This window comes from Oncorhynchus keta, chromosome 21, assembly GCF_023373465.1.
Source record: "Oncorhynchus keta strain PuntledgeMale-10-30-2019 chromosome 21, Oket_V2, whole genome shotgun sequence".
Lineage (NCBI taxonomy): Eukaryota > Metazoa > Chordata > Actinopteri > Salmoniformes > Salmonidae > Oncorhynchus > Oncorhynchus keta.
The window spans coordinates 67,024-89,837 of NC_068441.1; the positions used below are offsets into that span (position 1 = coordinate 67,024).

Sequence of the window (22,814 nt, forward strand, 5' to 3'; positions counted from 1 at the left end):
CCTAGATCAGATCACTAAAGCATGGTTGTAATATAGTATGTATATTGTACTTGTATTTTTGTCCAAATGCAGATGTTAGTCAGAGCATGAGGCTCAGATCAAAGGGACTTATTCACCCATAGAAACAGAATCTATTGAAAAAAAGAAATCTACCACTCACGAGTAGCAGACTAGTTAGTTTAAGAACAAACTAGTTGTCTGGCAACTAGTTACTTTCCTGTCAGCTAAGGTTGTGTCCCGATTCTAAATCCTTATCAACTAAATGCGTACTTGTTCACTTCCCTTCTTGGATTGAAAAGGAAAGGACTGCTGTAAGAAATATGGTGGAATCACCCTCTCCCAATCCAAATACACTGCTCAAAAAATAAAGGGAACACTAAAATAACACATCCTAGATCTGAATGAATGAAATATTCTTATTAAATACTTTTTCGTTACATAGTTGAATGTGCTGACAACAAAATCACACAAATTATCAATGGAAATCAAAATTATCAACCCATGGAGGTCTGGATTTGGAGTCACACTCAAAATTAAAGTGGAAAACCACACTACAGGCTGTTCCAACTTTGATGTAATGTCCTTAAAACAAGTCAAAATGAGGCTCAGTAGTGTGTGGCCTCCACGTGCCTGTATGACCTCCCTACAACGCCTGGGCATGCTCCTGATGAGGTGGCGGATGGTCTCCTGAGGGATCTCCTCCCAGACCTAGACTAAAGCATCCGCCAACTCCTGGACAGTCTGTGGTGCAACGTGGCAAGAGGAAGGCATTGATGCTATGGACTTGCCCGGTGGATGGAGCGAGACATGATGTCCCAGATGTGCTCAATTGGATTCAGGACTGGGGAACGGGCGGGCCAGTCCATAGCATCAATGCCTTCCTCTTGCAGTAACTGCTGACACACTCCAGCCACAATGCATTGTCTTGCATTAGGAGGAACCCAGGGCCAACCGCACCAGCGTATGGTCTCACAAGGGGTCTGAGAATCTCATCTCGGTACCTAATGGCAGTCAGGCTACCTCTGGCGAGCACATGGAGGACTGTGTGGCCCCCCAAAGAAATGCCACCCGACACCATGACTGACCCACCGCCAAACTGGTCATGCTGGAGGATGTTGCAGGCAGCAGAACGTTCTCCACGGCGTCTCCAGACTCTGTCACGTCTGTCACATGTGCTCAGTGTGAACCTGCTTTCATCTGTGAAGAGCACAGGGCGCCAGTGGCGAATTTGCCAATCTTGGTGTTCTCTGGCAAATGCCAAACGTCTTGCACGGGCTGTATGTAAGCACAACCCCCACCTGTGGATGTCGGGCCCTCATGGAGTCTGTTTCTGACCGTTTGAGCAGACACATGCACATTTTTGGCCTGCTGGAGGTCATTTTGCAGGGCTCTGGCAGTGCTCCTCCTTGCACAAAGGCGGAGGTAGCGGTCCTGCCGCTGGGTTGTTGCCCTCCTACAACCTCCTCCACGTCTCCTGGTAGCACCTCCATGCTCTGGACACTAAGCTGAGACACAGCAAACCTTCTTGCCACAGCTCTCATTGATGTGCCATCCTGAATGAGCTGCACTACCTGAGCCACTTGTGTGGGTTGTAGACTCCGTCACATGCTACCACTAGAGTGAAAGCACCGCCAGCATTCAAAAGTGACCAAAACATCAGCCAGGAAGCATAGGAACTGAGAAGTGGTCTGTGGTCCCCACCTGCAGAACCACTCCTTTATTGGGGGTGTCTTGCTAATTGCCTATAATTTCCACCTGTTGTCTATTCCACTTGCACAACAGCATGTGCAATTTATTGTCAATCAGTGTTGCTTCCTTAGTGGACAGTTTGATTTCACAGAAGTGTGATTGACTTGGAGTTACATTGTTTTTTTGTGTTCCCTTTATTTTGGGCAGCATTGGGATGCAATAGAGGCCTATGTTTCAACAGCCTCCGTTCCATCCTATCAAATGACTCAGCAGGTTCCATTTGATAAGCTATAAAATGGCAGCTCCTGTGTTCTCTAAGGTTTTATAGATCCACTCGTATTTATTTTCTGGAAAAGCAGATTTTTAAAACTTAAAAAAAAAATCTGAATGAATTCTGTCCTCTTAACTCTTTAAAAAAATATATCTTTCTCAAGGGTGCCAGTAATTTTGGACCTGACCGTAGATGTGGATTTGTTTTGTTGCCAATACAGCAAAAGACCACTGCCCCATGGTGACTGGAGAAAGAGGCTCTTGTATGTTTCCGATTAGCCTGATATGTTGATTTGTCTTACTAAGTCCCTATGGTAAATGTCACGTTAATGTTTTTTCAGAACACTATAAACAGATTTTGCTCCAAGCTAGTCTCCAATATGCTGAATCAAACAGACTCCTCGTTCCTTTGAACGTACATGTTGTTTTTTTTTATAATTGCATCTGTGTACAATAAATATTTAAGACAAATAAAAATCACAGTTCAAAAACTGGAAATGTGGGTGTCAGACTTTAATGCTGGGTAAGTATAGGTTTTCATAAAGTCATAGCAAGTGACCATTCCAATGAACTTCCATCAACTTTTAATTTCCAATGAACATTGTTACACACACGCAACACGAACGAGAATTTGTAGTTCTCTTAATCTTTATTTCTGTAGTTTGACAATGTTATGGTACCCAATGTCGACATTTCTTTCCAAAACGTGCACAAAAGTTACTTTATTTCCTGCAAATAATAAAAAATTAAATATGACTTGAGCAAAGAAAGCAAAGAGCAGGAAATTCATTTGTTTTTAATCGCCCTGTCTTAGTTTCAGCGATTCATAATATCTTAGTTTCTCTCCTCACACTCACAGACACACCAGTCAGTTCAGGAGTTTCTCTCCTTTGGTAGTTAAAAACGAATATTTCCTCCATTGAAAAAACATGATCACACGGGTGGGTGGGGCAAAGGTGGAAAAATAGGAATGACACAGAAACAAAAAAAGTTAAGGTGACATGAATACATACAGTTTGAAATTGATTTCAACAAATGCAATATCCATGTCTTCTAGTAGTGTAAGAGCTGTTTGTCATACCCAAAAAACCATCAGTGACCGATTTCCCCTTTAATTTTATGAGCATAAGTGACATAACCAAATGACGGTGAGTTCTGAATTTCTGCAATGGATAAAATTACTAGGGGATCCAGGATCCAGTGTGGGTGGGGGGGGCTAAAAATGCAGAAGAAAAAAATGTATATTTTGTTTGGACATTTATTTGTTCAAAACAAAAAAAGACAACTTTTAGCTAACTAAACCTATTCAGATTTTTCTACCTATACTCTTGTGATGGTGTCAAGAAAGATATGGAAAACTTTCTCCCTTCAACAAAAAATAACCTAAGAACAAATCATTAAAAACATCCAACTGGGACACAAAGGGCCTTAATTAAAAACATAAATGAATGCAGATCAAAGTAAAATCAGGTGGGTGGGCGTGATTTTCATAAAATAATACAAATAAACTAAGTTGGATAGTTGCATTGACCACTTTAAAAGGAGAGAGCTGACTGATGGATCCGTTGGTGGTAGAGGTAAAATGTGGGGGTGATTAGTGCAGATCACATCTAGAGTCTGTTCTATCAGTTGGCCGCCAGTCCTGTAGCTTCAGAGGAGAGCCTGGAGAGAGACACATTGAGAAATCGAAGGGGGAGAGAATAAGCCATGCTGTGCGTTTCAAATTACAATGATAAAACAGGACAAACTCACCTTTTCACAATTGAACCTTCTTTACAAACCTCCACACCGCTTTTTTCAGTTCATAAAATATCTACCCAATAGATAAACCTCTAGAGGTGTATTAACTATCAGTGGATAAGAGGATGTTGTTTCCTTGACATCAACCTCTTCAAAGAGTGTATTCCATTTCACCTTACAGTCACTGACCTCTGATCAGTGCTAATAAATTGTAGTGCATCAGTGATTGCCAGCGAAAGGATAAAAGAAGCAGTTATGGCTCGATTCAAGAGTCCTAATCGAGGACATCAATTTCCTGAAATTGTAAAGGTCCAACAGCCCATGATTAGCAGGGCTATATGATACCAGAGGTCCAATTATTATAGTGATTAAGCCCAACTTTACCCCATGTGGCAGATAGATACATAAACAAAACAAGATTTTAGCACTATAATGAACACTTTACAAATATAACTAGCTACCCCACATACAGTTGAAGTCGGAAATGTACATACACTTAGGTTGGAGTCATTAAAACTTGTTTTTTAACCTCTCCACAAATGTCTTGCTTTGGCAAGTTGGTTAGAACATTACTCTGTGCATGACAAGTAATTTTTCCAACAATTGTTTGTTTACAGAATGATTATTTTACTTATAATTCACTGTATCACAATTCCAGTGGGTCAGAAGTTTACATACACTAAGTTGCCTGGAAAATTTCAGAAAATTATGTAATGGCTTTAAAAGCTTCTGATAGGCTAATTGACATCATTTGAGTCAATTGGAGGTGTACCTGTGGATAGGCCTACCTTCAAACTCAGTGCCTCTTTGCTTGACATCATGGGAAAATCAAAAGAAAATCAGCCAATACCTCAGAAACAAATTGTAGACCTCCAAGGGTCTGGTTCATCCTTGGAAGCAAGTTCCAAATGCCTGAAGGTACCACGTTCATCTGTACAAACAATAGTACGCAAGTATAAACACCATGGGACCAAGCAGCAGTCATACTGGTCAGGAAGAAGACTCCTAGAGATGAATGGTGCGAAAAGTGCAAATCAACCCAGAACAGCAGCAAAAAACCTTGAAGATGCTGGAGGAAACTGGTACAAAAGTATCTATATCCACAGTAAAACGAGTCCTATACCGACATAACCTGAAAGGCCGCTCAGCAAGGAAGAAGCCACTGCTCCAAAACCGCCATAAAAAAGCCAGACTACGGTTTGCAACTGCACATGGGGACAAAGATCGTACTTTTTGGAGAAATGTCCTCTGGTCTGATGAAACAAAAATAGAACTGTTTGGCCATAATGACTATTGTTATTTTTTGGAGGAAAAAGGGGGAGGGCTTGCAAGCCGAAGAACACCATACCAACCATGAAGCATGGAGGACGCAGTATCATGTTGTGGGGGTGCTTTGCTGCAGGAGGGACTGGTGCATTTCACAAAATAGATGGCATCATGAGGATGGAAAATGATTTGGATATATTGAAGCAACATCTCAAGACATCAGTCAGGAAGTTAAAGCTTGGTCGCAAATGGGTCTTCCAAATGGACAATGACCCCAAGCATACTTCTAAAGTTGTGGAAAAATGGCTTAAGGACAACAAAGTCAAGGTACTGGAGTCGCCATCACAAAGCCCTGACCTCAATCCCACAGAACATTTGTGGGCAGAACTGAAAAAGCGTGTGCGAGCAAGGAGGCCGACAAACCTGACTCAGTTACACCAGCTCTGTCAGGAGGAATGGGTCAAAATTCACCCAACTTATTGTTGGAAGCTTGTGGAAGGCTGCCCGAAACATTTGCCCCAAGTTAAACAATTTAAGGGCAATGCTACCAAATACTAATTGAGTAGTATGTAAACTTCTGACCCACTGGGAATGTGATGTAAGAAATAAAAGCTGCAATAAATCATTCTCTCTACTATTATTATGACATTTCACATTCTTAAAATAAAGTGGTGATCCTAACTGACCTGAGACAGGGAATTTTTACTAGGATTAAATGTCAGGAATTGTGAAAAGCTGAGTTGAAATGTAGCTACGGTGTTTGTAAACTTCTGACTTAAACTGTATTATCCAGGACAAAGTTAATATTCAAATAAATGAAGTACAGCATGAGATCTTAACATAAAGATAGCATGAGAGGTGCTACCTGAGCTTACAGCAAGAGAGAAAATCCAACCAAAAGCTTTTAATTAGTAACGTTGAAGTCGGTCTGAGACAAGCGTGCCCATGCGGATGCAGTCTTTAGATCAGAACGATCAGAGAACGATCAGGGACCTTCAAGAGGGTGAGCGAGACATAAACCAAGCAGTGGACCAAAGGACATGGAGGAGAGAAGCCAGATCTGGAAGTGTAACTTTTTTTGTGGCATTTTTTGATTAACTGTATAGTCAAGAAGCATGTGGCATAGGGCACAGCCAGGTTTAAAGCAGTGACGACCAAGTACAGACAACGCTAAGCAACATCCCAAATGGCACCTTATTCCCTATAAAGTGTATCACTTTTGACCAGAGCCCACTTTTGACGAGGGCCCTGGTGAAAAGTAGTGCACTATAATAAGGAAGTGCCATTTGGGACACACTTCACGTCTGTACTGTAGTTTCTATTATGGCTGTAGCTTTAGTACGGAGAAAGCCTTCGCCTCTTAGACTTGGAGCCCAGCTCTGAGGAAAGCTTTGGCTCGGGATTGGCTGAGTGGACAGGGTTACCGGAGGAGGTGGGGCCAGTGGAAACAACATGGAGGGCCAGGAGGGGGAGGGGCTTAAGACTGAGCAGACTGGAGACACAGGGGACAGCAGGGGAGTTGGGTGGGAGTGGTGAGTCAGAGGAAGAAGGTCCTTGAGGAGCCAACAAGGACAGAGAGATGGAGGCGGAGGGGGGCGCCAAACAGGAGGAAGAAGAGAAGGAGGAAGCAGTAGAGGTAGCGGCAGGAGAGGTGGTAGTAGTGGAGAGAGGAGGGCAGAGGAGGCTGGTGCTGTGGGTCTGTTCAGGGTTCGAGGAGGAGAATTTAGAGGACTCTACGCTGTAGAAACAAGAGAGACAAGAAGGAAAAAGAGGGACACACAGTCGGGATGGGTTCCAGGATAGGCTGGTGAGTATGGAAGGAGTGAGGGGTAGACTTCAGGGTTGGGAGGGTGCATGAGGGGGAATCATAAGCACAGACTGACAGTCAGGGAGGGGTGTGAGAGTGACAGGCATAGAAAAACTGACAATAGTGGCCATCAATGAGTAAACATCATTAGAAGACCAACTCATGTTTCAATAGACAATGTGCGTGTTTGAGATCGACTACGTTCCAGCCGGACTGCACAGGATCACTGATCTACAAATCACCTTCCATCCCCAAATAACTACTCATTACGTGATAAAGGTCAGTGATTCTGTGCCTCGTCTTGTTCAAACTGATCCCCTCAAACATGCCATGGATAGGGGTGGGGGTTAAGCAGTTAACACAAACACATTGCACTGTAGGCAGACTAACTGGGAGGCACCCAAATGTCAAAAGGAAGTACCATGGTGTGGGGGTAGATGAGATTGGGTGGATTCTCAGTTCTACAAAAAAAAAAAAAAAAAAAAGGGGGGGGGGCTTGGTTGAATACTGGGCAGAAGAAGGTCCTTCTGGAGGGCCACAGGCTTTTGTTCCAACCCAGCTGTTTTAGTTTGCGTTGGGCTGGATCAAAAGCCTACTGCACCAAGCAACTGTGGTGCTCCAGGACCAGGAGCAAAATTCCTGAAAGTTCCCAGAACCCAAAGTCCTCAGGTTTTTCAGAAAACATGTTGGAGAATTTCCAGAATCAGGAGGGAATGTGCAGGGAGGTAAGTTTCTTGAATTTTGCAACCCAAAGTCAATTTATCCCCGACTCTAAAAGGACAAAAGATGGTAGTTGGTTAAAAAGCTTGTCACTAATGTGTCTGACCTGGCGTTGATGAGGTACTCTGCCAGGCTGATGGAGGCGGGGGAACCAGTGATGGTGACCTGTCTGTCTGCGGAGCCCTCGAGAGGGTTAGCTATCTTTATCTGGGCACCCGACATCTGGCGGATCTCATTGATCTTAGCACCCTGGCGACCAATGATGCAGCCAATCAACTAGGAGGAAGAAAAACAGGAAGTCAGTTAAGCCAATCAACAAGAGGGGAGAGAGAACCAGGAATTCAGTTACGTCAATCAATTAGAGAGGAGTCGATTGACAGTGTGAAATGTCTAACCACTGGAGGGAAATGGAAGAGGAGGGTCAGTCATCACTGTGGAAATACTTACATCATTTGGAATGGTCATCTCATGGGAACTAGTTTGGGCAGACGCATCCATCCCTCCTAAATCAACAAGCCAAAAATACATAAAACAAGGATCCGGAACAATTTGGCACTTTTCATGATATGTAAATGCCATTGTGGTGGCAGGTTCAATGTAACAAAATCTTAACTGACATTTCAGTCGGTAAAGCCTTCGTCGAGGAGTTGTTTTCTCTATCCATGTGACAAACCAACGATGGCCTGACAGCCAGAACATTTGCATTTTGCCTCAACGAAAAAAGAAAAAAAAAAGAAAAAAAAGAAAAAAGAAAATGCAGTTCGCACTCCTGCTGATGTTCTAATTTGGTCAACACACCAGTTCTGAGCGCAGTAGTTTCAATAACCGTATCTTTTTATTCTATTTTTTTATACAAACTATTGTATTGTTATGTCCTTAGTACCTTGGAATCCTTGGTTGCTTGGGGCCATTGGGAAGGGGCTCTGCTGCATGGCCAGCTGGTGTAACTTGGTGAGCTGTGGAGAGATAGAGGAAGACTGTGAGGACAAGAGATGGGGCAGGGAGGGAGGAGAGAAATGGAAAGGAAAGAGAAGGGACAAGAAGCACAGTCAGTAAAGTACCAAAACCATTTCATTCACCATGACATTCATTCATAATAGTAGTTGGAGTTGTGTTCATTACATACCAAACTAACGAACAGTTAGGGACTACCTGGACCTTTTCTGTTAAACTCAGTTGCATGCACTGATAAACACACAACCCAGCCATCTTATTTTCTTTCTCTAAAATGGACAAGTGTTGGATGGGTTGTGTAATCATTCTTAATAAATTTGTACCCCATGGTCTTTCCACTGTAGCTCTGGAGAACTCGGACTCTGAATGTTTGCTTATAGTCTTCTGGCAGATGGATATGACACTACATGTTCTCAGTATGTAGGAATAGATATTTCCTGGCCTGTACCAAACAAAACCAACCAGGCCCACACAACTACAGGCCATGGTATAATCAACACAGTTATAGTTAGGACAATAATACAAGATCAATAGTGAACAACCATAATTTCTTAAACCACCCAGTGCTATGTTAAATAAAAAATGTTGAGAATGACGTTACTGGTTAACACACTACCAAATACACCAACTCCTCTAAATCATTTGTCTATTAATATCATCTCTTCACCATAAAGCAAATTTCTCATCAAACCCTTCCTCTTAAGGCATCCAAACCAGGCTGGGTTTGGAGCCTCGGCCTACAGTCTACCTAACACCTTTTCCTAGTGCACTGGTTGGAGGGAGGGTAGGTTAGGAATGGTAGATAAAAGAAATAGGAGGGCAGGGAGGTACAGAGGATAGGGAACTGGGGGGGTATAAATTGAGAGGTGAAGGGTAGGGATGATAGCATAAGGTAGGGAAGGTACGGAAAGGTAGGGCAGGGACAGGTAAGAATTTTGGGGGAAGGACAGAGGGTAGAGAGGATACGGACACCGGGAGGAAGAAATTGTGACAACAGCACTTACATCTGGCTGTGGTATCGCATGTTGTCCTTGAACGGCGTACGCCTGAAAAAAGAACAACGTGTTCATAGGCATCCTGTTCACATATCACGATTCGCAGCCACAATAGTATACAGGACAAACGTATGTTAGAATGTTAAAAGTATAAAATCCCCGTCCAAGAAATTTAAATGAAAATTTGCTCCTGAACGTATTTAGATGTGCCACAGAAAGGGGTGTGAAGACCTTTGCAATCAAGAGGTCTGTTTTATTACATTTCCGAACATTTCTATAATTTCTCTTTCACTTTGAAAATTTGGAGTGTATTGTGTAGATAAGTGAGGGAAAATCTCAATTTGATCCTTTTTTTTTTTAAATAGAAATTTAAGGCAACAAAATGTAAAAACGTTGCAAGGGTGTGTCGACTTTCACTAGGCATTGTACATCCATCTCAAACAACAATTTCGAGTTTAAAAATGGTTTGAAACAATTTAACTCTGCGCTCAGGACTAGAGCTTCCATAGCGTCTGTGCAGTGCCTGAATGTTTCATGTCCCCAAACAATATTTTTCTTCAACACACACAGATCCTATAGGTCTATATCTCTAAATGCTCTCAATACATTTTAAAGTAGCCAAATCTTGAACATAGTATCCATATTAATAGAGAAAGATAACATTTCTAAAGGAATGTTAAAGCGTTTGAAAACACAGAAAAAACAAAGCACGTTTCCATTCTGCCTAGCGGAGCATGAACTGGGCTTGGATTTTCAGGGATGTTATTCATTAATTCTCCCAGTAACAGTAACAATGGTGGGTGGAGGGAGGTCTACTTCAGTTTAGGGATGGGGCTTTAAATAAGTTCACTATTCGAATAATACCATGCATTTGTGTGGGATTTCTGGATATTTTTTACTTAAGTTTTAAACCTTAGCACTAAGGCACAAGGGAGAGAGGGTGGCGCGATATTGCTGAAGCTGCAGAGGGGCCAGTGAAATGGGAGCAAGCTGACTCTGAGGTATGGGAGGTCATAGCTACACTGAAAAGGTTTTTATTTAAATTAATCATTTGAAAATGTCATGGTATATCCTTGTATGTAACATGGATATTTTAACTTGAAAAAAAGCCCTTTTCTCTGTTTAATAGGCCCCTACACTTTTGCCCACAAAAATGAATTATTTACCTTTATTTAACTAGGCAAGTCAGTTAAGAACAAATTCTTATTTTCAATGACGGCCTAGGAACAGTTCAGGGGCAGAACGAACCTTGTCAGCTCGGGGATTTGAACTTCCAACCTTTTGGTTACAAGTCCACCACTCTAACCACTAGGCTACCCTTCCGCCCAAAAAAATACTCCCACAAGTATTTGAATACTAATGTCCGTTCAGATGTTCAAATAACCGTGCACATCACTATTTCTGTTGGTAACCACCAGAGATGTCATAACAGTAACACAAAACCAAAGGCTGGGCAAAAGTATCATAGAGTTTATTATTGGTAAATTCCCTATAAAAATACAGCAGAACACAACAGATCAACTACAGGTTAGTTCTCAGAGGAACCCCCCATTCCCCTTCCCAGCCAGCAGTAAGTTGATTAAATGATCTAAATAAGAACATGTACAGTGGGGCAAAAAAGTATTTAGTCAGCCACCAATTGTGCAAGTTCTCCCACTTAAAAAGAAGAGAGAGGCCTGTAATTTTCATCATAGGTACACTTCAACTATAACAGACAAAATGAGAAGAAAACAAATCCAGAAAATCACTTTGTAGGATTTTAAATTAATTTATTTGCAAATTATGGTGGAAAATAAGTATTTGGTCAATAACAAAAGTTTATTTCTGGCTCTCACAGACCTGTAACTTCTTCTTTAAGAGGCTCCTCTGTCCTCCACTCGTTACCTGTATTAATGGCACCTATTTGAAATTGTTATCAGTATAAAAAACACCTGTCCACAACCTCAAACAGTCACACTCCAAACACCACTATGGCCAAGACCAAAGAGCTGTCAGAGGACACCAGAAACAAAATTGTAGACCTGCACCAGGCTGGGAAGACTGAATCTGCAATAGGTAAGCAGCTTGGTTTGAAGAAATCAACTGTGGGAGCAATTATTAGGAAATGGAAGACATACAAGACCACTGATAATCTCCCTCGATCTGGGGCACCACGCAAGATCTCATCCCGTGGGGTCAAAATGATCACTAGAACGGTGAGCAAAAATCCCAGAACCACACGGGGGGACCTAGTGAATGACCTGCAGAGAGCTGTGACCAAAGTAACAAAGCCTACCATCAGTAACACACTACGCCGCCAGGGACTCAAATCCTGCAGTGCCAGACGTGTCCTCCTGCTTAAGCCAGTACATGTGCAGGCCCGTCTGAAGTTCGCTAGAGAGCATTTGGATGATCCAGAAGAGGATTGGGAGAATGTCATATGGTCAGATGAAACCAAAATATAACTTTTTGATAAAAACTCAACTCGTTGTGTTTGGAGGACAAAGAATGCTGAGTTGCATCCAAAGAACACCATACCTACTGTGAAGCATGGGGGTGGAAACATCATGCTTTGGGGCTGTTTTTCTGCAAAGGGACCAGGACGACTGATCCGTGTAAAGGAAAGAATGAATGGGGCCATGTATTGTGAGATAGATTTTGAGTGAAAACCTCCTTCCATCAGCAAGGGCATTGAAGATGAAACGTGGCTGGGTCTTTCAGCATTACAGTGATCCCAAACACACCGGGCGACAAAAGAGTGGCTTCGTAAGAAGCATTTCAAGGACCCGGAGTGGCCCAGCCAGTCTCCAGATCTCAACCCCATAGAAAATCTTTGGAGGGAGTTGAAAGTCCGTGTTGCCCAGCAACAGCCCCAAAACATCACTGTTCTAGAGGAGATCTGCATGGAGGAATGGGCCAAAATACCAGCAACAGTGTGTGAAAACCTTGTGAAGACTTACAGAAAACATTTGACCTCTGTCATTGCCAACAAAGGGTATATAACAAAGTATTGAGATAAACTTTCGTTATTGACCAAATACTTATTTTCCACCATAATTTGCAAATAAATTCATTAAAAATCCTACATTTTGTCTGCCATAGCTGAAGTGTACTTATGATGAAAATTACAGGCCTCATCTTTTTAAGTGGGAGAACTTGCACAATTGGTGGCTGACTAAATACTTTTTTGCCCCACTGTATATAAATGTGTAAAAATATATCAAACATACCTGTCCTCCAGCAAAGATGACAGGGGATCCTGAAGGTTTTGGTCGGTATGGGATGGTGACCCCCTTAGGGGGAGCCTGGAGGAAAGAGGGAAGGGAAAGAGAAAAGGAGAGACAGGACAGGAAAATGGGTTTAATTCAGACGTGTTTTCAAAACACTTTTGTATAAGTAAGCAAGAGATGCCAAAATGGGTACCAAAGAGGTTGTACGGGTAATTTGACAAATTAATAAAATTATAAATATTTAAGCTGAATAAAAATAGATCAACGATTTGAGGATATTACTTACACTTACCTCGAGCATAACCACGCAGATTTGCTTGACACACTCAATTATGGACTGGGGGGTCCCTGCGATGGTGATGGCCCGTTCTGTAGAGTTAGGAAGCATGTCCCCTGCCACCTGTACCTGAGCACCTGTCGACTAGAGAGAGAGGAGAGATTGACTGGTCTGGACTTACATATTACATTAACATTTTTGTAATTTAGCAGACGCTCATATCCAGACAAAACTTACAATCAGTGCTCTGAACTAAGGTAGGTAAAACGACCACCAGCAGTAACTTAGTCACTGCAAGTAAAACCTTTCAAAATAGCCACTTTCTGCTAAATCTGTGCAAGTCGGGTATGCAAACTGGTGAGGGCCCAAGGTGACACTTTCTTTGCACTGAAACATCCATAAAATCCCTGCTAGGGGGAAATGCAAGTTAATTAAACAAAGAATCTACATGATCAGTCTCTGTGTGTAAGATAAAGTGGTTAACATGAACCTAACTCACAGCTAAAAAAAGTAAGAAAGCAATGCAATGTTATTTGTTGCCTAGATTTTACTGCAAACACTCAAGTCGAGAAAAAAAAAACAATACACTAAAATGGCAGTTAGCCATGACAGCCTTTATAATAGAAAGCTTGTGACCACACACAATCTATATATTGCACTTCAGAAAAAAAACATTTAAAGTAGAAATAGAATGAAACAGGGATTATATTTTTTTCTATTATAGTGGCCACTATAGTAGACATCAATGAAGTGCATAAGGCTACATGTGTACAAAAATAACATTCAGAGTAAAAATGTAATAATCCCCCTCACTCACACAAGTTGTATAGGAAAGTTCAACAAAACCAATATCTTTGGGCTACACTGCACATTATTACATTGTAGAACAGATGTCCACAGGCAGAAAGTGTACAATGTGCCAGCTGAGCATGATACCCGTTGTTGGCATAATTGAAAAAGTGTATTGAAAAAGTGAGATTGGGGGTGGTGGTGGTGTTCCTTTCACCTCTATTAGAGGTCGACCGATTAATTAGGGCCGATTTCAAGTTTTCATAACAATCGGAAATCGGTATTTTTGGGCGCTAATAATTTTTTTAATATATATACACCTTTATTTAACTAGGCAAGTCAGTTAAGAACACATTCTTATTTTCAATGATGGCCTAGGAACGGTGGGTTAACTGCCTCGTTCAGGGGCAGAAAGACAGATTTTCACCTTGTCAGCTCGGAGGATCCAATCTTGCAACCTTACAGTTAACTAGTCCAACACAATAACGACCTGCCTCTCTCTCGTTGCACTCCATGAGGAGACTGCCTGTTACGCAAATGCAGTAAGCCAAGGTAAGTTGCTAGCTAGCATTAAACTTATCTTATAAAAAACAATCAATCATAAAATCACTAGTTAACTACACATGGTTGATGATATTACTAGATAATATCTAGTGTGTCCTGTGTTGCATATGATCTGACTGAGCATACAAGTATTTAAGTATCTGACTGAGCGGTGGTAGGCAGAAGCAGGTGCGTAAACATTCATTCAAACAGCACGTTCGTGCGTTTTGCCAGCAGCACTTTGTTGTGCGTCAATGATCCCAAACACAACGTTCGGGCGAAGGAGTGGCTTTCAAGGTCATTTCAAGGTCTTTGAGTGGCCTAGCCAGTCTCCAGATCTCAACACCATAGAAAATCTTTGGAGGTAGTTAAAAGTCAGTGTTGCCTAGCAACAGCCCCAAAACATCACTGCTCTAGAGGAGATCTGCATGGAGGAATGGGCCAAAATACCAGCAACAGTGTGTGAAAACCTTGTGAAGATTTACAGAAAACATTTGACCTCTGTCATTGCCAACAAAGGGTATATAACAAAGTATTGAGATAAAGTTTTGTTATTGACCAAATATGTATTTTCCACCATAATTTGCAAATACAAATCATTAAAAATCCTACAATGTGATTTTCTGGATTTGTTTCCCCATTTTGTCTGTCATAGTTGAAGTGTACCTATGATGACAATTACAGGCCTCTCATCTTTTTTAAGTGGGAGAACTTGCACAATTGGTGGCTGACTAAATACTTTTTTGCCCCACTGTAAAACTTCTTACCTGGGAATATTGAAGACTCATGTTAAAAGGATTACACTGGCAATACTAAAGTGCCTATAAGAACATCCAATAGTCAAAGGTATATGAAATACAAATGGTATAGAGAAATAGTCCTATAATTCCTATAATAACTACAACCTAAAACTTCTTACCTGGGAATATTGAAGACTCATGTTAAAAGGAACCACCAGCTTTCATATGTTCTCATGTTCTGAGCAAGCAACTGAAACGTTAGCTTTCTTACATAGCACATATTGCACTTTTACGTTCTTCTCCAACACTTTGTTTTTGCATTATTTAAAACAAATTGAACATGTTTCATTATCTACATGAGGCTAAATAGATTTTATTGATGTATTATATTAAGTTAAAATAAGTGTTAATTCAGTATTGTTGTAATTGTCATTATTACAAATACATTTTTTATTTGTATTTATTTATTATTATGTATTTATAAATCGGCATTGGCTTTTTTGGTCCTCCAATAATCAGTATTGGTATCGGCGTTGAAAAATCATAATCGGTCGACCTCTAACCTCTACAGTGGCATCCAGCTTAAGCCAGGCCCAGATCCAGCTACACTTGATCCCTGAATCCACTTGTTTAACAAGCAACGCCTCATTTTCACCTAATTCTCTCATTCTGAAAATTAACCACATTCTGTAGAGGGAAAACATTAGCTCACAGATAGCAGTTAGTTCATTAGCTAGTTAACATTCCACACAGATTGCCAGGGTCCAGTAAGCAAGTAACACGTTATAACTTGACAAACGGCAAGGAGTCGCATACCAGTTAACACTATAGTGAATTGGTTAGGTTACTAAAGTTAGCTCATCTGATGTTGTAACGTTAGCTAGCTAGCTGTCTGACTTTATTAAATCAGCTAATTTTCACACCATAAACCTCTATTTGATCAGTTAAGTTGTCTAATGTTGCCCAACATTTCTCTGGCTAGCTAACGGAGAATTTGATCAAGATACTTAACAATGCTGACAATACTTGTTCAACCACGCTTTCTCCCTCACATAAGGGCTGGGTGATATGGCCAAAATATCATATGGTATTTTTCACATTTGACAGTATTTTATGTTTTTTGATTAATAAAAGTTCTACATTTGCTTTATGAGTAGTGGGTGACCCTAGGGTGGCAACATATATCCTAAATTATTTCAATGGGTCTTTCTCCATTCAGATTATTTTATGCTGTTCAATTCAACCCAAAATAATTTTCTGCATTTCCATCAATTTCCACACTGCCACGATATTGGGAAAAATACAAAATGTATTTTTAACCAAATGTTGCAATTGTTATTAAGATCAAAACACTTGGGTGAACTTTCGGAATCACAGAAATAGAATGTTTATTATAATTCTATAGTTGGAATATAACTAATAGTGGGCACTTTGAAAAGTGTTGTTTGACATGACAACGAATGAAAATGTCATGGATGAGTTATTGTGACAGGGTAGGAACCAAAGTGATGTTCAGTGTTTCTTAGGGAACCTTACAGTCTTTGGCTACATTCAATCTTTTATCGGGCGGCAGCGAAGCTTAGTGGTTAGAGCGTAACCCACTATTCCTAGGCCGTCATTGAAAATAAGAATTTGTTCTTAACTGACTTGCCTCGTTAAATAAAAGGTAAAATAAAAATAAATTCATGTAGCCAACATTCATGCGTCACCTATTCCTCTTTAATTTAGAATATACTGTTGCAAACATGCTGATTTAGGCCTCCACCAGCACTGGTATCAGGCTGTATTAGCTAGCTACATTTACTCTGACTCAGTACTTTTATAAGCTAACATTAGTTATCTAGCGATTAGCATTAGTGGCTAACACTATTTAGCTGAACTTACTAAGAAAATACAAACTAGCTGTTTGCAGATGTAAGAAACAAACTAATATTGTAATTATAGAACGCTTGTGGATTTATATTAAGATCAAAGTGGAAACATTGTTGTCATCAACATTGTTGCATGTGCTGCATTGACCATGCAGACTGAATGAAACAGTCCCGTGGTCAAGCAACAACAAATGCGCTCCTCGAGTGACAGGGGTGGGACTAGGTCTGTGTGGAAAGCGGCATGGAAAGAGAGAGCGTAGAGGATTGACTCAAGTAGCGGAGTAAACTATGAAAACGGACGTTACACACTGCGCATCACATTTAACAAACCAAATATTAAAATACCATTATAGAAGGTAAAGTAAAAACCCCAAACAGGTCCGTGCATCAATACCGGTATATAGTAAAATACGGTATAGCGCCCAGCCCTACCTTACCTCAAACTTTCCAAATGCCAGTTGTTTTTCGGTTACAGCTCATGAAATACAGGTCATCACCTTCTCACCCCCATGGTCAGGTTTCTCACCTACCTCTGTTATCGTTCAGGGGACGCGCTGCTGCAACTGGCAAACTGCCTTTCCACTCTCATCCCAGAGCACGTGCTGATGCTGTAACAAGCAAATTGGTTGTCTCTTCTAACTTCAGTCGCGTGTTGCGTTCTGTTCTCAACGATTGGTTGACCCTTGGATACAGCCAGTATTACTCCAAACACGCTTCACTTGTTCGCTTACAGCCAGTAGTGATCCAAAGCCAACTCCCCCTTCCTCCCCCGCCCAAACTTTTCTCATCTACACAAATCACGTGTAAAAATTTCACCCGAAATGTGACTAGTTTGCATTGCTGGCTAGTAAGAAAAAGCAAGTGCAAATGTGAGTACATATGTTCTCCCACCCACCTCTCGGATTTCTTTGATCTTGCAGCCTCCTTTGCCAATGAGGGACCCACACTGGCTGGCTGGCACCACGATGCGGAGGGTGACAGGGGGCTTGCTGGTGGCCGTACTGTTCGTCATGGAGCTGCTGATGTCCTGGGAGAGAAGAATGATTGATCAATGAACTTACTCCACAACGTCCACTTGACAACATCATTGATGGATATGTGAGAGGTGTTCAGACACTCTTGGAGGACAACTGTAAACAGATGTATTGTTAATAAAGAACCTTTTTTCAAATCAACTTCTAATAGTCCTCTAGGATTAGTTGAACACCTCACACATCCAGTCAGTCCCTCTATTCATGCACCTGAGAGGTAGTGTTAATCGGTTCCGTAAAAGTAGCCACATCACATTCCCTGTAGATGCCAAAGTGACAAACAAACAGTTGGGCCTGGACAAGACAGGGTACTTAAGTTACCTCTTCCAGCTTTTCGATGATCATGGAGAATGCTTTAAAGATGGCGGTGGTGGGGCCTGCCAAAGTGATGATCCTCTCAGGACAGTTGCCCTCTGAGATGTTGATGCGAGCTCCGCTCTGGACGCAAGGGGTTGGGAAATTCACCATTAGAGAGTTATATAAAAGAGGTGCAACTAACAAAACAAACAGCTTTAGTGTAATTTAGAAACAGAAGGCATCTGTCACCTCTTCTCTCATCTTCTTCACAGATTCACCTTTCTTGCCAATGATGCTTCCAACTTCCTAAAAGAAAAACAAATACATTTAGAAACGTAATTCCTAAACTTTTAGTCACCTGCTGTGGGAGGTCACTCCTTGCATCAGCAATCTAATGGTCAGCATGACATTACCTAGCCTTTAGCACCGTGGGCTAACAGTCATCTGCTGTGGGATCTTGCTCACCTTGCCATGCATGAGCAATCTAATGGTCAGAGTGACATTGAGTCCTCCTTCAATAACACCGGAGTCCATAACTACCACTGGATGGGAGAGTAGCTGCTGCAGATGGGTCAAAACTGGGGTATGGTCACAAAGATTGGATCTGGAGGTAAGACAAGAAAACAGTGAGAAAAGTAGGAAAAGTTAGAATAGTGCATTGGAAGTATTATGGGGAAGAGCAGGAGAACAATTGAATATAGAATGTGAGAACAGAACAAGACTGGTGGTTTTGGTTTTTAATTCAGCCTATGACTTTGTACAATAATACTAAATAGCTAGCAAACTATTGAACTCATAAAACTTGATAGGAAGGTATCAAGTAAACGATCCAAGCTGCTGAAACCATCCAAATAATGCCATGTCACTTAAAACAGTAGCTGCTTTTAGTTCAATGGATGAGATTATCTGTATGCACTGATGCTCTTACAAACTAATCAAATATATGCATAACACCTGATCTAAACTGATTGCCATTATTATAAGAGTGAAACATCAATTTGCAGCTCGTCACCTTGCGGCATAAACTCAACTCTGTACCTTTACAGAGTAGAGTTGCTATAAGTGTTGGCTGAGAGTACCACCAACTACATCGAGTCGCTATCAGGGATGTAAAATGTACATTATTTTATTCCACCTTGTACCCATGTTTGTCCTGTGTAACTGTGGGCTTTTTTGGGGTGCTGAATTGAGTAGTTTTTGATTAAGAAGTAATTTTGTGTGAGGTCTGTCATATTGCACCCTTTAATCCACAGCTTTTCAATGGAGTGCGAAGTTCAGACTTCAAAACGTGCTCTACTACTCGATACTTTAATACATATCAATTTTTTAACGCTTACTGGTACCCGTGCTTGTCAGTTGCAATCCATAGTTTGATAAATCTATGATGCATTCTGTGTCCCTTGCCAAAACTACTGTAAGAATCTGCCGTGAAATGACGGTCTGCTCCTTCTCAACAACGGCTATGCAGAGAATTTTTACTTTTATTTAATTTTTAAACTACGGATATCAGCACCCAAAGAAAAGCTAGTACAAGGTAAGCAATGAACAATATATTTGTACAAGTATGGACTGATAGTGGTACACTCCGCCAACACTCAACTCCGTAGAGATGAGTTCTCAGCTAGCTAACTTCTGACCCCCCAAAAAGAATGGGGCCTTCTAAGTATGAGGTTACGTCAATGATTATCATTAGAGAACTGTATCATAATTCATGCAAAGTAACCTGCCATTAGACTAAAAGGAACACATTTAGTTGGCGTGGTCATCATAGCAATGGTTCACGTGTGCAGATTTTAGCTTGCTCGTAGCACACTCCTGGCATGTTAGACTAACAAACAGGTTAATGATCCCAAGACTGAATCCGGAACGAAAGTAACTTACGGCTCAGTTCGTAAATGAATGGACAATGTGTCCGATTACTTGGCTCCAATGAATTTAACTGCGCTCATAGCTAAGGCACGACGTTTAGCCTCACCGGCAGACTCTAGTTTAGCTTTTAGCTAGATTTACGACCTAGCATAGCGCGCTAACTAGCAAGTCAACTGGGTGGCTAGCATCCATATGTGGAGCATGTATACATTGTATGAATGGCTGTGCTGTAGTCATTCACGCTAGCACTGTTTCAATAATATATCGGCTACAAACACCAACACTCGTCATTTACAAATGGACAAGCGTAAATAGCAGCCATTTGGCTGGCTTTGTGAGCTGCGTGCAAGTCGTGTGGCCTGGCAAATTCACGCGGTGGTTTTTTTTGTGATTGTATTGCACACACATATAAAATGTTCTTACCTGATCCGTGTTTTGGGATGCGTTGTCGGGGAGGGGGTGGGGTTGTGAGGGTAGAAAGGGAGAGGTTCGGGAGGGTAGAAACCCGGGGGAGAGTTTTAAAAGGATTCGGGGAAGAGGGAAGTGTGAGATGATGATCGGGCTCCACTCGCTGAGCTGCTTCTTTTTCCATGATAAAATGGCGGTCCGTAAACAAACGTTAAAGGTGCATGCCGCCACCTACTGTTTAGGAGTGTTGTCAATCACGGTTTACAACATAACCTCCACATTTCTAAATCCTCCTACCTAGTATTTCTGAGAAAAAAATAAAACTTTTTTTTTAAAAGAGCTCTGACTTATAATAGACCCTCCCGCATGCCCCAAATCCCTTCCAACCCCGACTTCAATCTTTCTGTCTCTTCAACATACATACTACCGTTTCACCGACCATACACTCCAGATGTAACAGTATAGCTTCCGTCCCTCTCCTCGCCCCGACCTGGGCTCGAACCAGGGATCAACCACAGTCACTCACGAAGCATCGTTTTTGCATTATTTGCAAATAAACTGTTAGTCAAGGAGGAATTAGATTTCCAAATGCATCAGAGAAAGAGCTTGAGTATGAAGCAAGTTAACAAATGCCACAGAAATACGTTTTTGTACTGGAAAGAACTGGACTGTATTGAATACATGCATAGTTCATTCTATAGACAGAATTCTCGAAATAGAGTTAACAAACTAAATCTACATTCATATAAAAGTTTATAACAATATAATTTAAGATTGATTCTCATACACAATCACTCACAACAGAAAAGCAATTTCTTGCGAAAAGTTCAGTTGATCCTTCCTATGGTAATTTACATAGAAAGTTATCAAAAAAGTGTTTTGCTATGATAGTAAACTTATCAAAGCATGATGGCTTGAATGTGTACCTATAATTAATCATAAATGGCAACAACAACAAAAAATATGTCAAATTAGGATTTTATGGCACCCTATTCCCTACATAGTGCACGACTTCTGGTCAAAAGTAGGGAATAGGCTTCCAGAGAGTTCTTCCATCCCCTGATGATTAGTGCTCCTAGGTCTGCAGCATATTCAGCAAGTTGAAACGCTCCAAACTTTGCAAATAAAAACTTTAAACTGGCCTCCAATGAGAAGGAACTAGTGGTCAAACTGGGTGGGGTCAGAGCAGACGTGGCAAGGCCCAACCCACTCACAAGCGCTAGTGCAGTGGAGTATAGAAGGAAGCCCTGGTATACATTGTACTATACCCAGGTAGGGAGAGAGGGTTGGAAAAGAAGAGACCCAAGAGGGAACTGAGAAGGGGGGGCTAGACTCTGAGTAACAATAGTAGTAGTGTGCAGCCATATGCTGTACAAAAAGACTGGAAGAGATGGATTCATATTGCATTGGAAGCCTACCTCAAACTCACACCAGTTGCAGAGAGGAGAATTTGTGATTATGTTAACGACAATTTATGACAGGGCTCCTGAGTGGTCTAAGCGGTCTAAGGCACTGCATCTCAGTGCAAGAGGCGTCACTTGTCCCTTGTTCGAATCCAGGCTGTATCACATCCAGCCTTGTCCGAGTTTGGCCGTCATTGTAAATAAGAATTTGTTCATAACTGACTTGCCTAGATAAATAATTATATAAAACAAAATTAAATCACCACTTTAGTAGTGCCATTCATACCCTTCCATCATCAGATCTAGCTAACCAACATATAGATTCTACTCCACTTAACATTCCATTGGCTTGAAGTCCACGGGGCAACGCCATACATCTAAATAAAGGGACAGGGTCTTTCTGCCTTGCCGCACCTCTCAAAAATAACTTATTGAACTCTACCCTCCCTTCATATCAGTAGCATTTAGTTGTACTTTTGTTCTGTATATTATCCATTATCCCTTCTTAGCCCTTAGATAAAAGTCCATGTCCACTGTCTACACTACTTTCCTCTTCTGACCTGACTCCAACATCCAATCAGTAATTCATATCCGTTACAGTTGGAGTGCAGATCAGCCACATGCAACACGTTGATGCCGCTGCTGGCCAATCGGGCAATGCCCTCAGGCGATAGTGTTTCCATGGCGATAAGTGCGTGCTGATCGCTGACTACGCCCCCTGCCCCACCCTTTGTGATTCCGCCTCCTGACTGAGGGGCAGAGTTATTGGAGGCCGTGGCACCGCAAATAAAATCAAATCAAAATCAAATCAAATCAAATTTTATTTGTCACATACACATGTTAATGCGAGTGTAGCGAAATGCTTGTGCTTCTAGTTCCGACAATGCAGTGATAACCAACAAGTAATCTAACTAACAATTCCAAAACTACTGTCTT

General features: G+C 41.4%; 1 protein-coding gene across 4 annotated transcripts; it reads right to left on the reverse strand.

Annotated features, from left to right (window-relative positions):
* Positions 1–2,526: 2,526 nt before the first annotated feature.
* On the reverse strand, positions 2,527–20,667 carry LOC118399901 (poly(rC)-binding protein 2-like). Of its 4 annotated transcripts, none has more exons than XM_035796111.2 (12): positions 20,491–20,667; positions 18,664–18,802; positions 18,448–18,504; positions 18,223–18,339; positions 17,766–17,897; positions 12,943–13,071; positions 12,651–12,725; positions 9,451–9,492; positions 8,376–8,469; positions 7,940–7,995; positions 7,599–7,768; positions 2,527–3,621 (listed from the first exon to the last, which is right to left on the reverse strand). In XM_035796111.2, the coding sequence occupies exons 2-12, from the start codon at positions 18,730–18,732 to the stop codon at positions 3,585–3,587; spliced, it is 978 nt and encodes a 325-aa protein (XP_035652004.1). In that variant the 5' UTR covers positions 18,733–18,802; positions 20,491–20,667; the 3' UTR covers positions 2,527–3,584. The 4 variants fall into 4 exon arrangements, with proteins under 4 accessions (XP_035652004.1, XP_035652005.1, XP_035652003.1 ...); XM_035796112.2 differs by having other exon boundaries at positions 8,376–8,448; positions 12,937–13,071; XM_035796110.2 differs by having other exon boundaries at positions 12,937–13,071.
* Positions 20,668–22,814: the final 2,147 nt, after the last annotated feature.

Excerpts from the sequence above, each read along its gene's own strand:
- LOC118399901 (XM_035796110.2), bottom strand. The coding sequence starts at position 18,732 with ATGGACTCCGGTGTTATTGAAGGAGGACTCAATGTCACTCTGACCATT. Across the intron at positions 18,340-18,447 it reads TGAAGAAGATGAGAGAAGAG|AGCGGAGCTCGCATCAACAT; the intron begins GTGACAGATGCC and ends CCTTGCGTCCAG. Across the intron at positions 12,726-12,936 it reads TGGTTATGCTCGAGGTAAGT|GCTCCCCCTAAGGGGGTCAC; the intron begins GTAAGTAATATC and ends TCTTTCCTCCAG.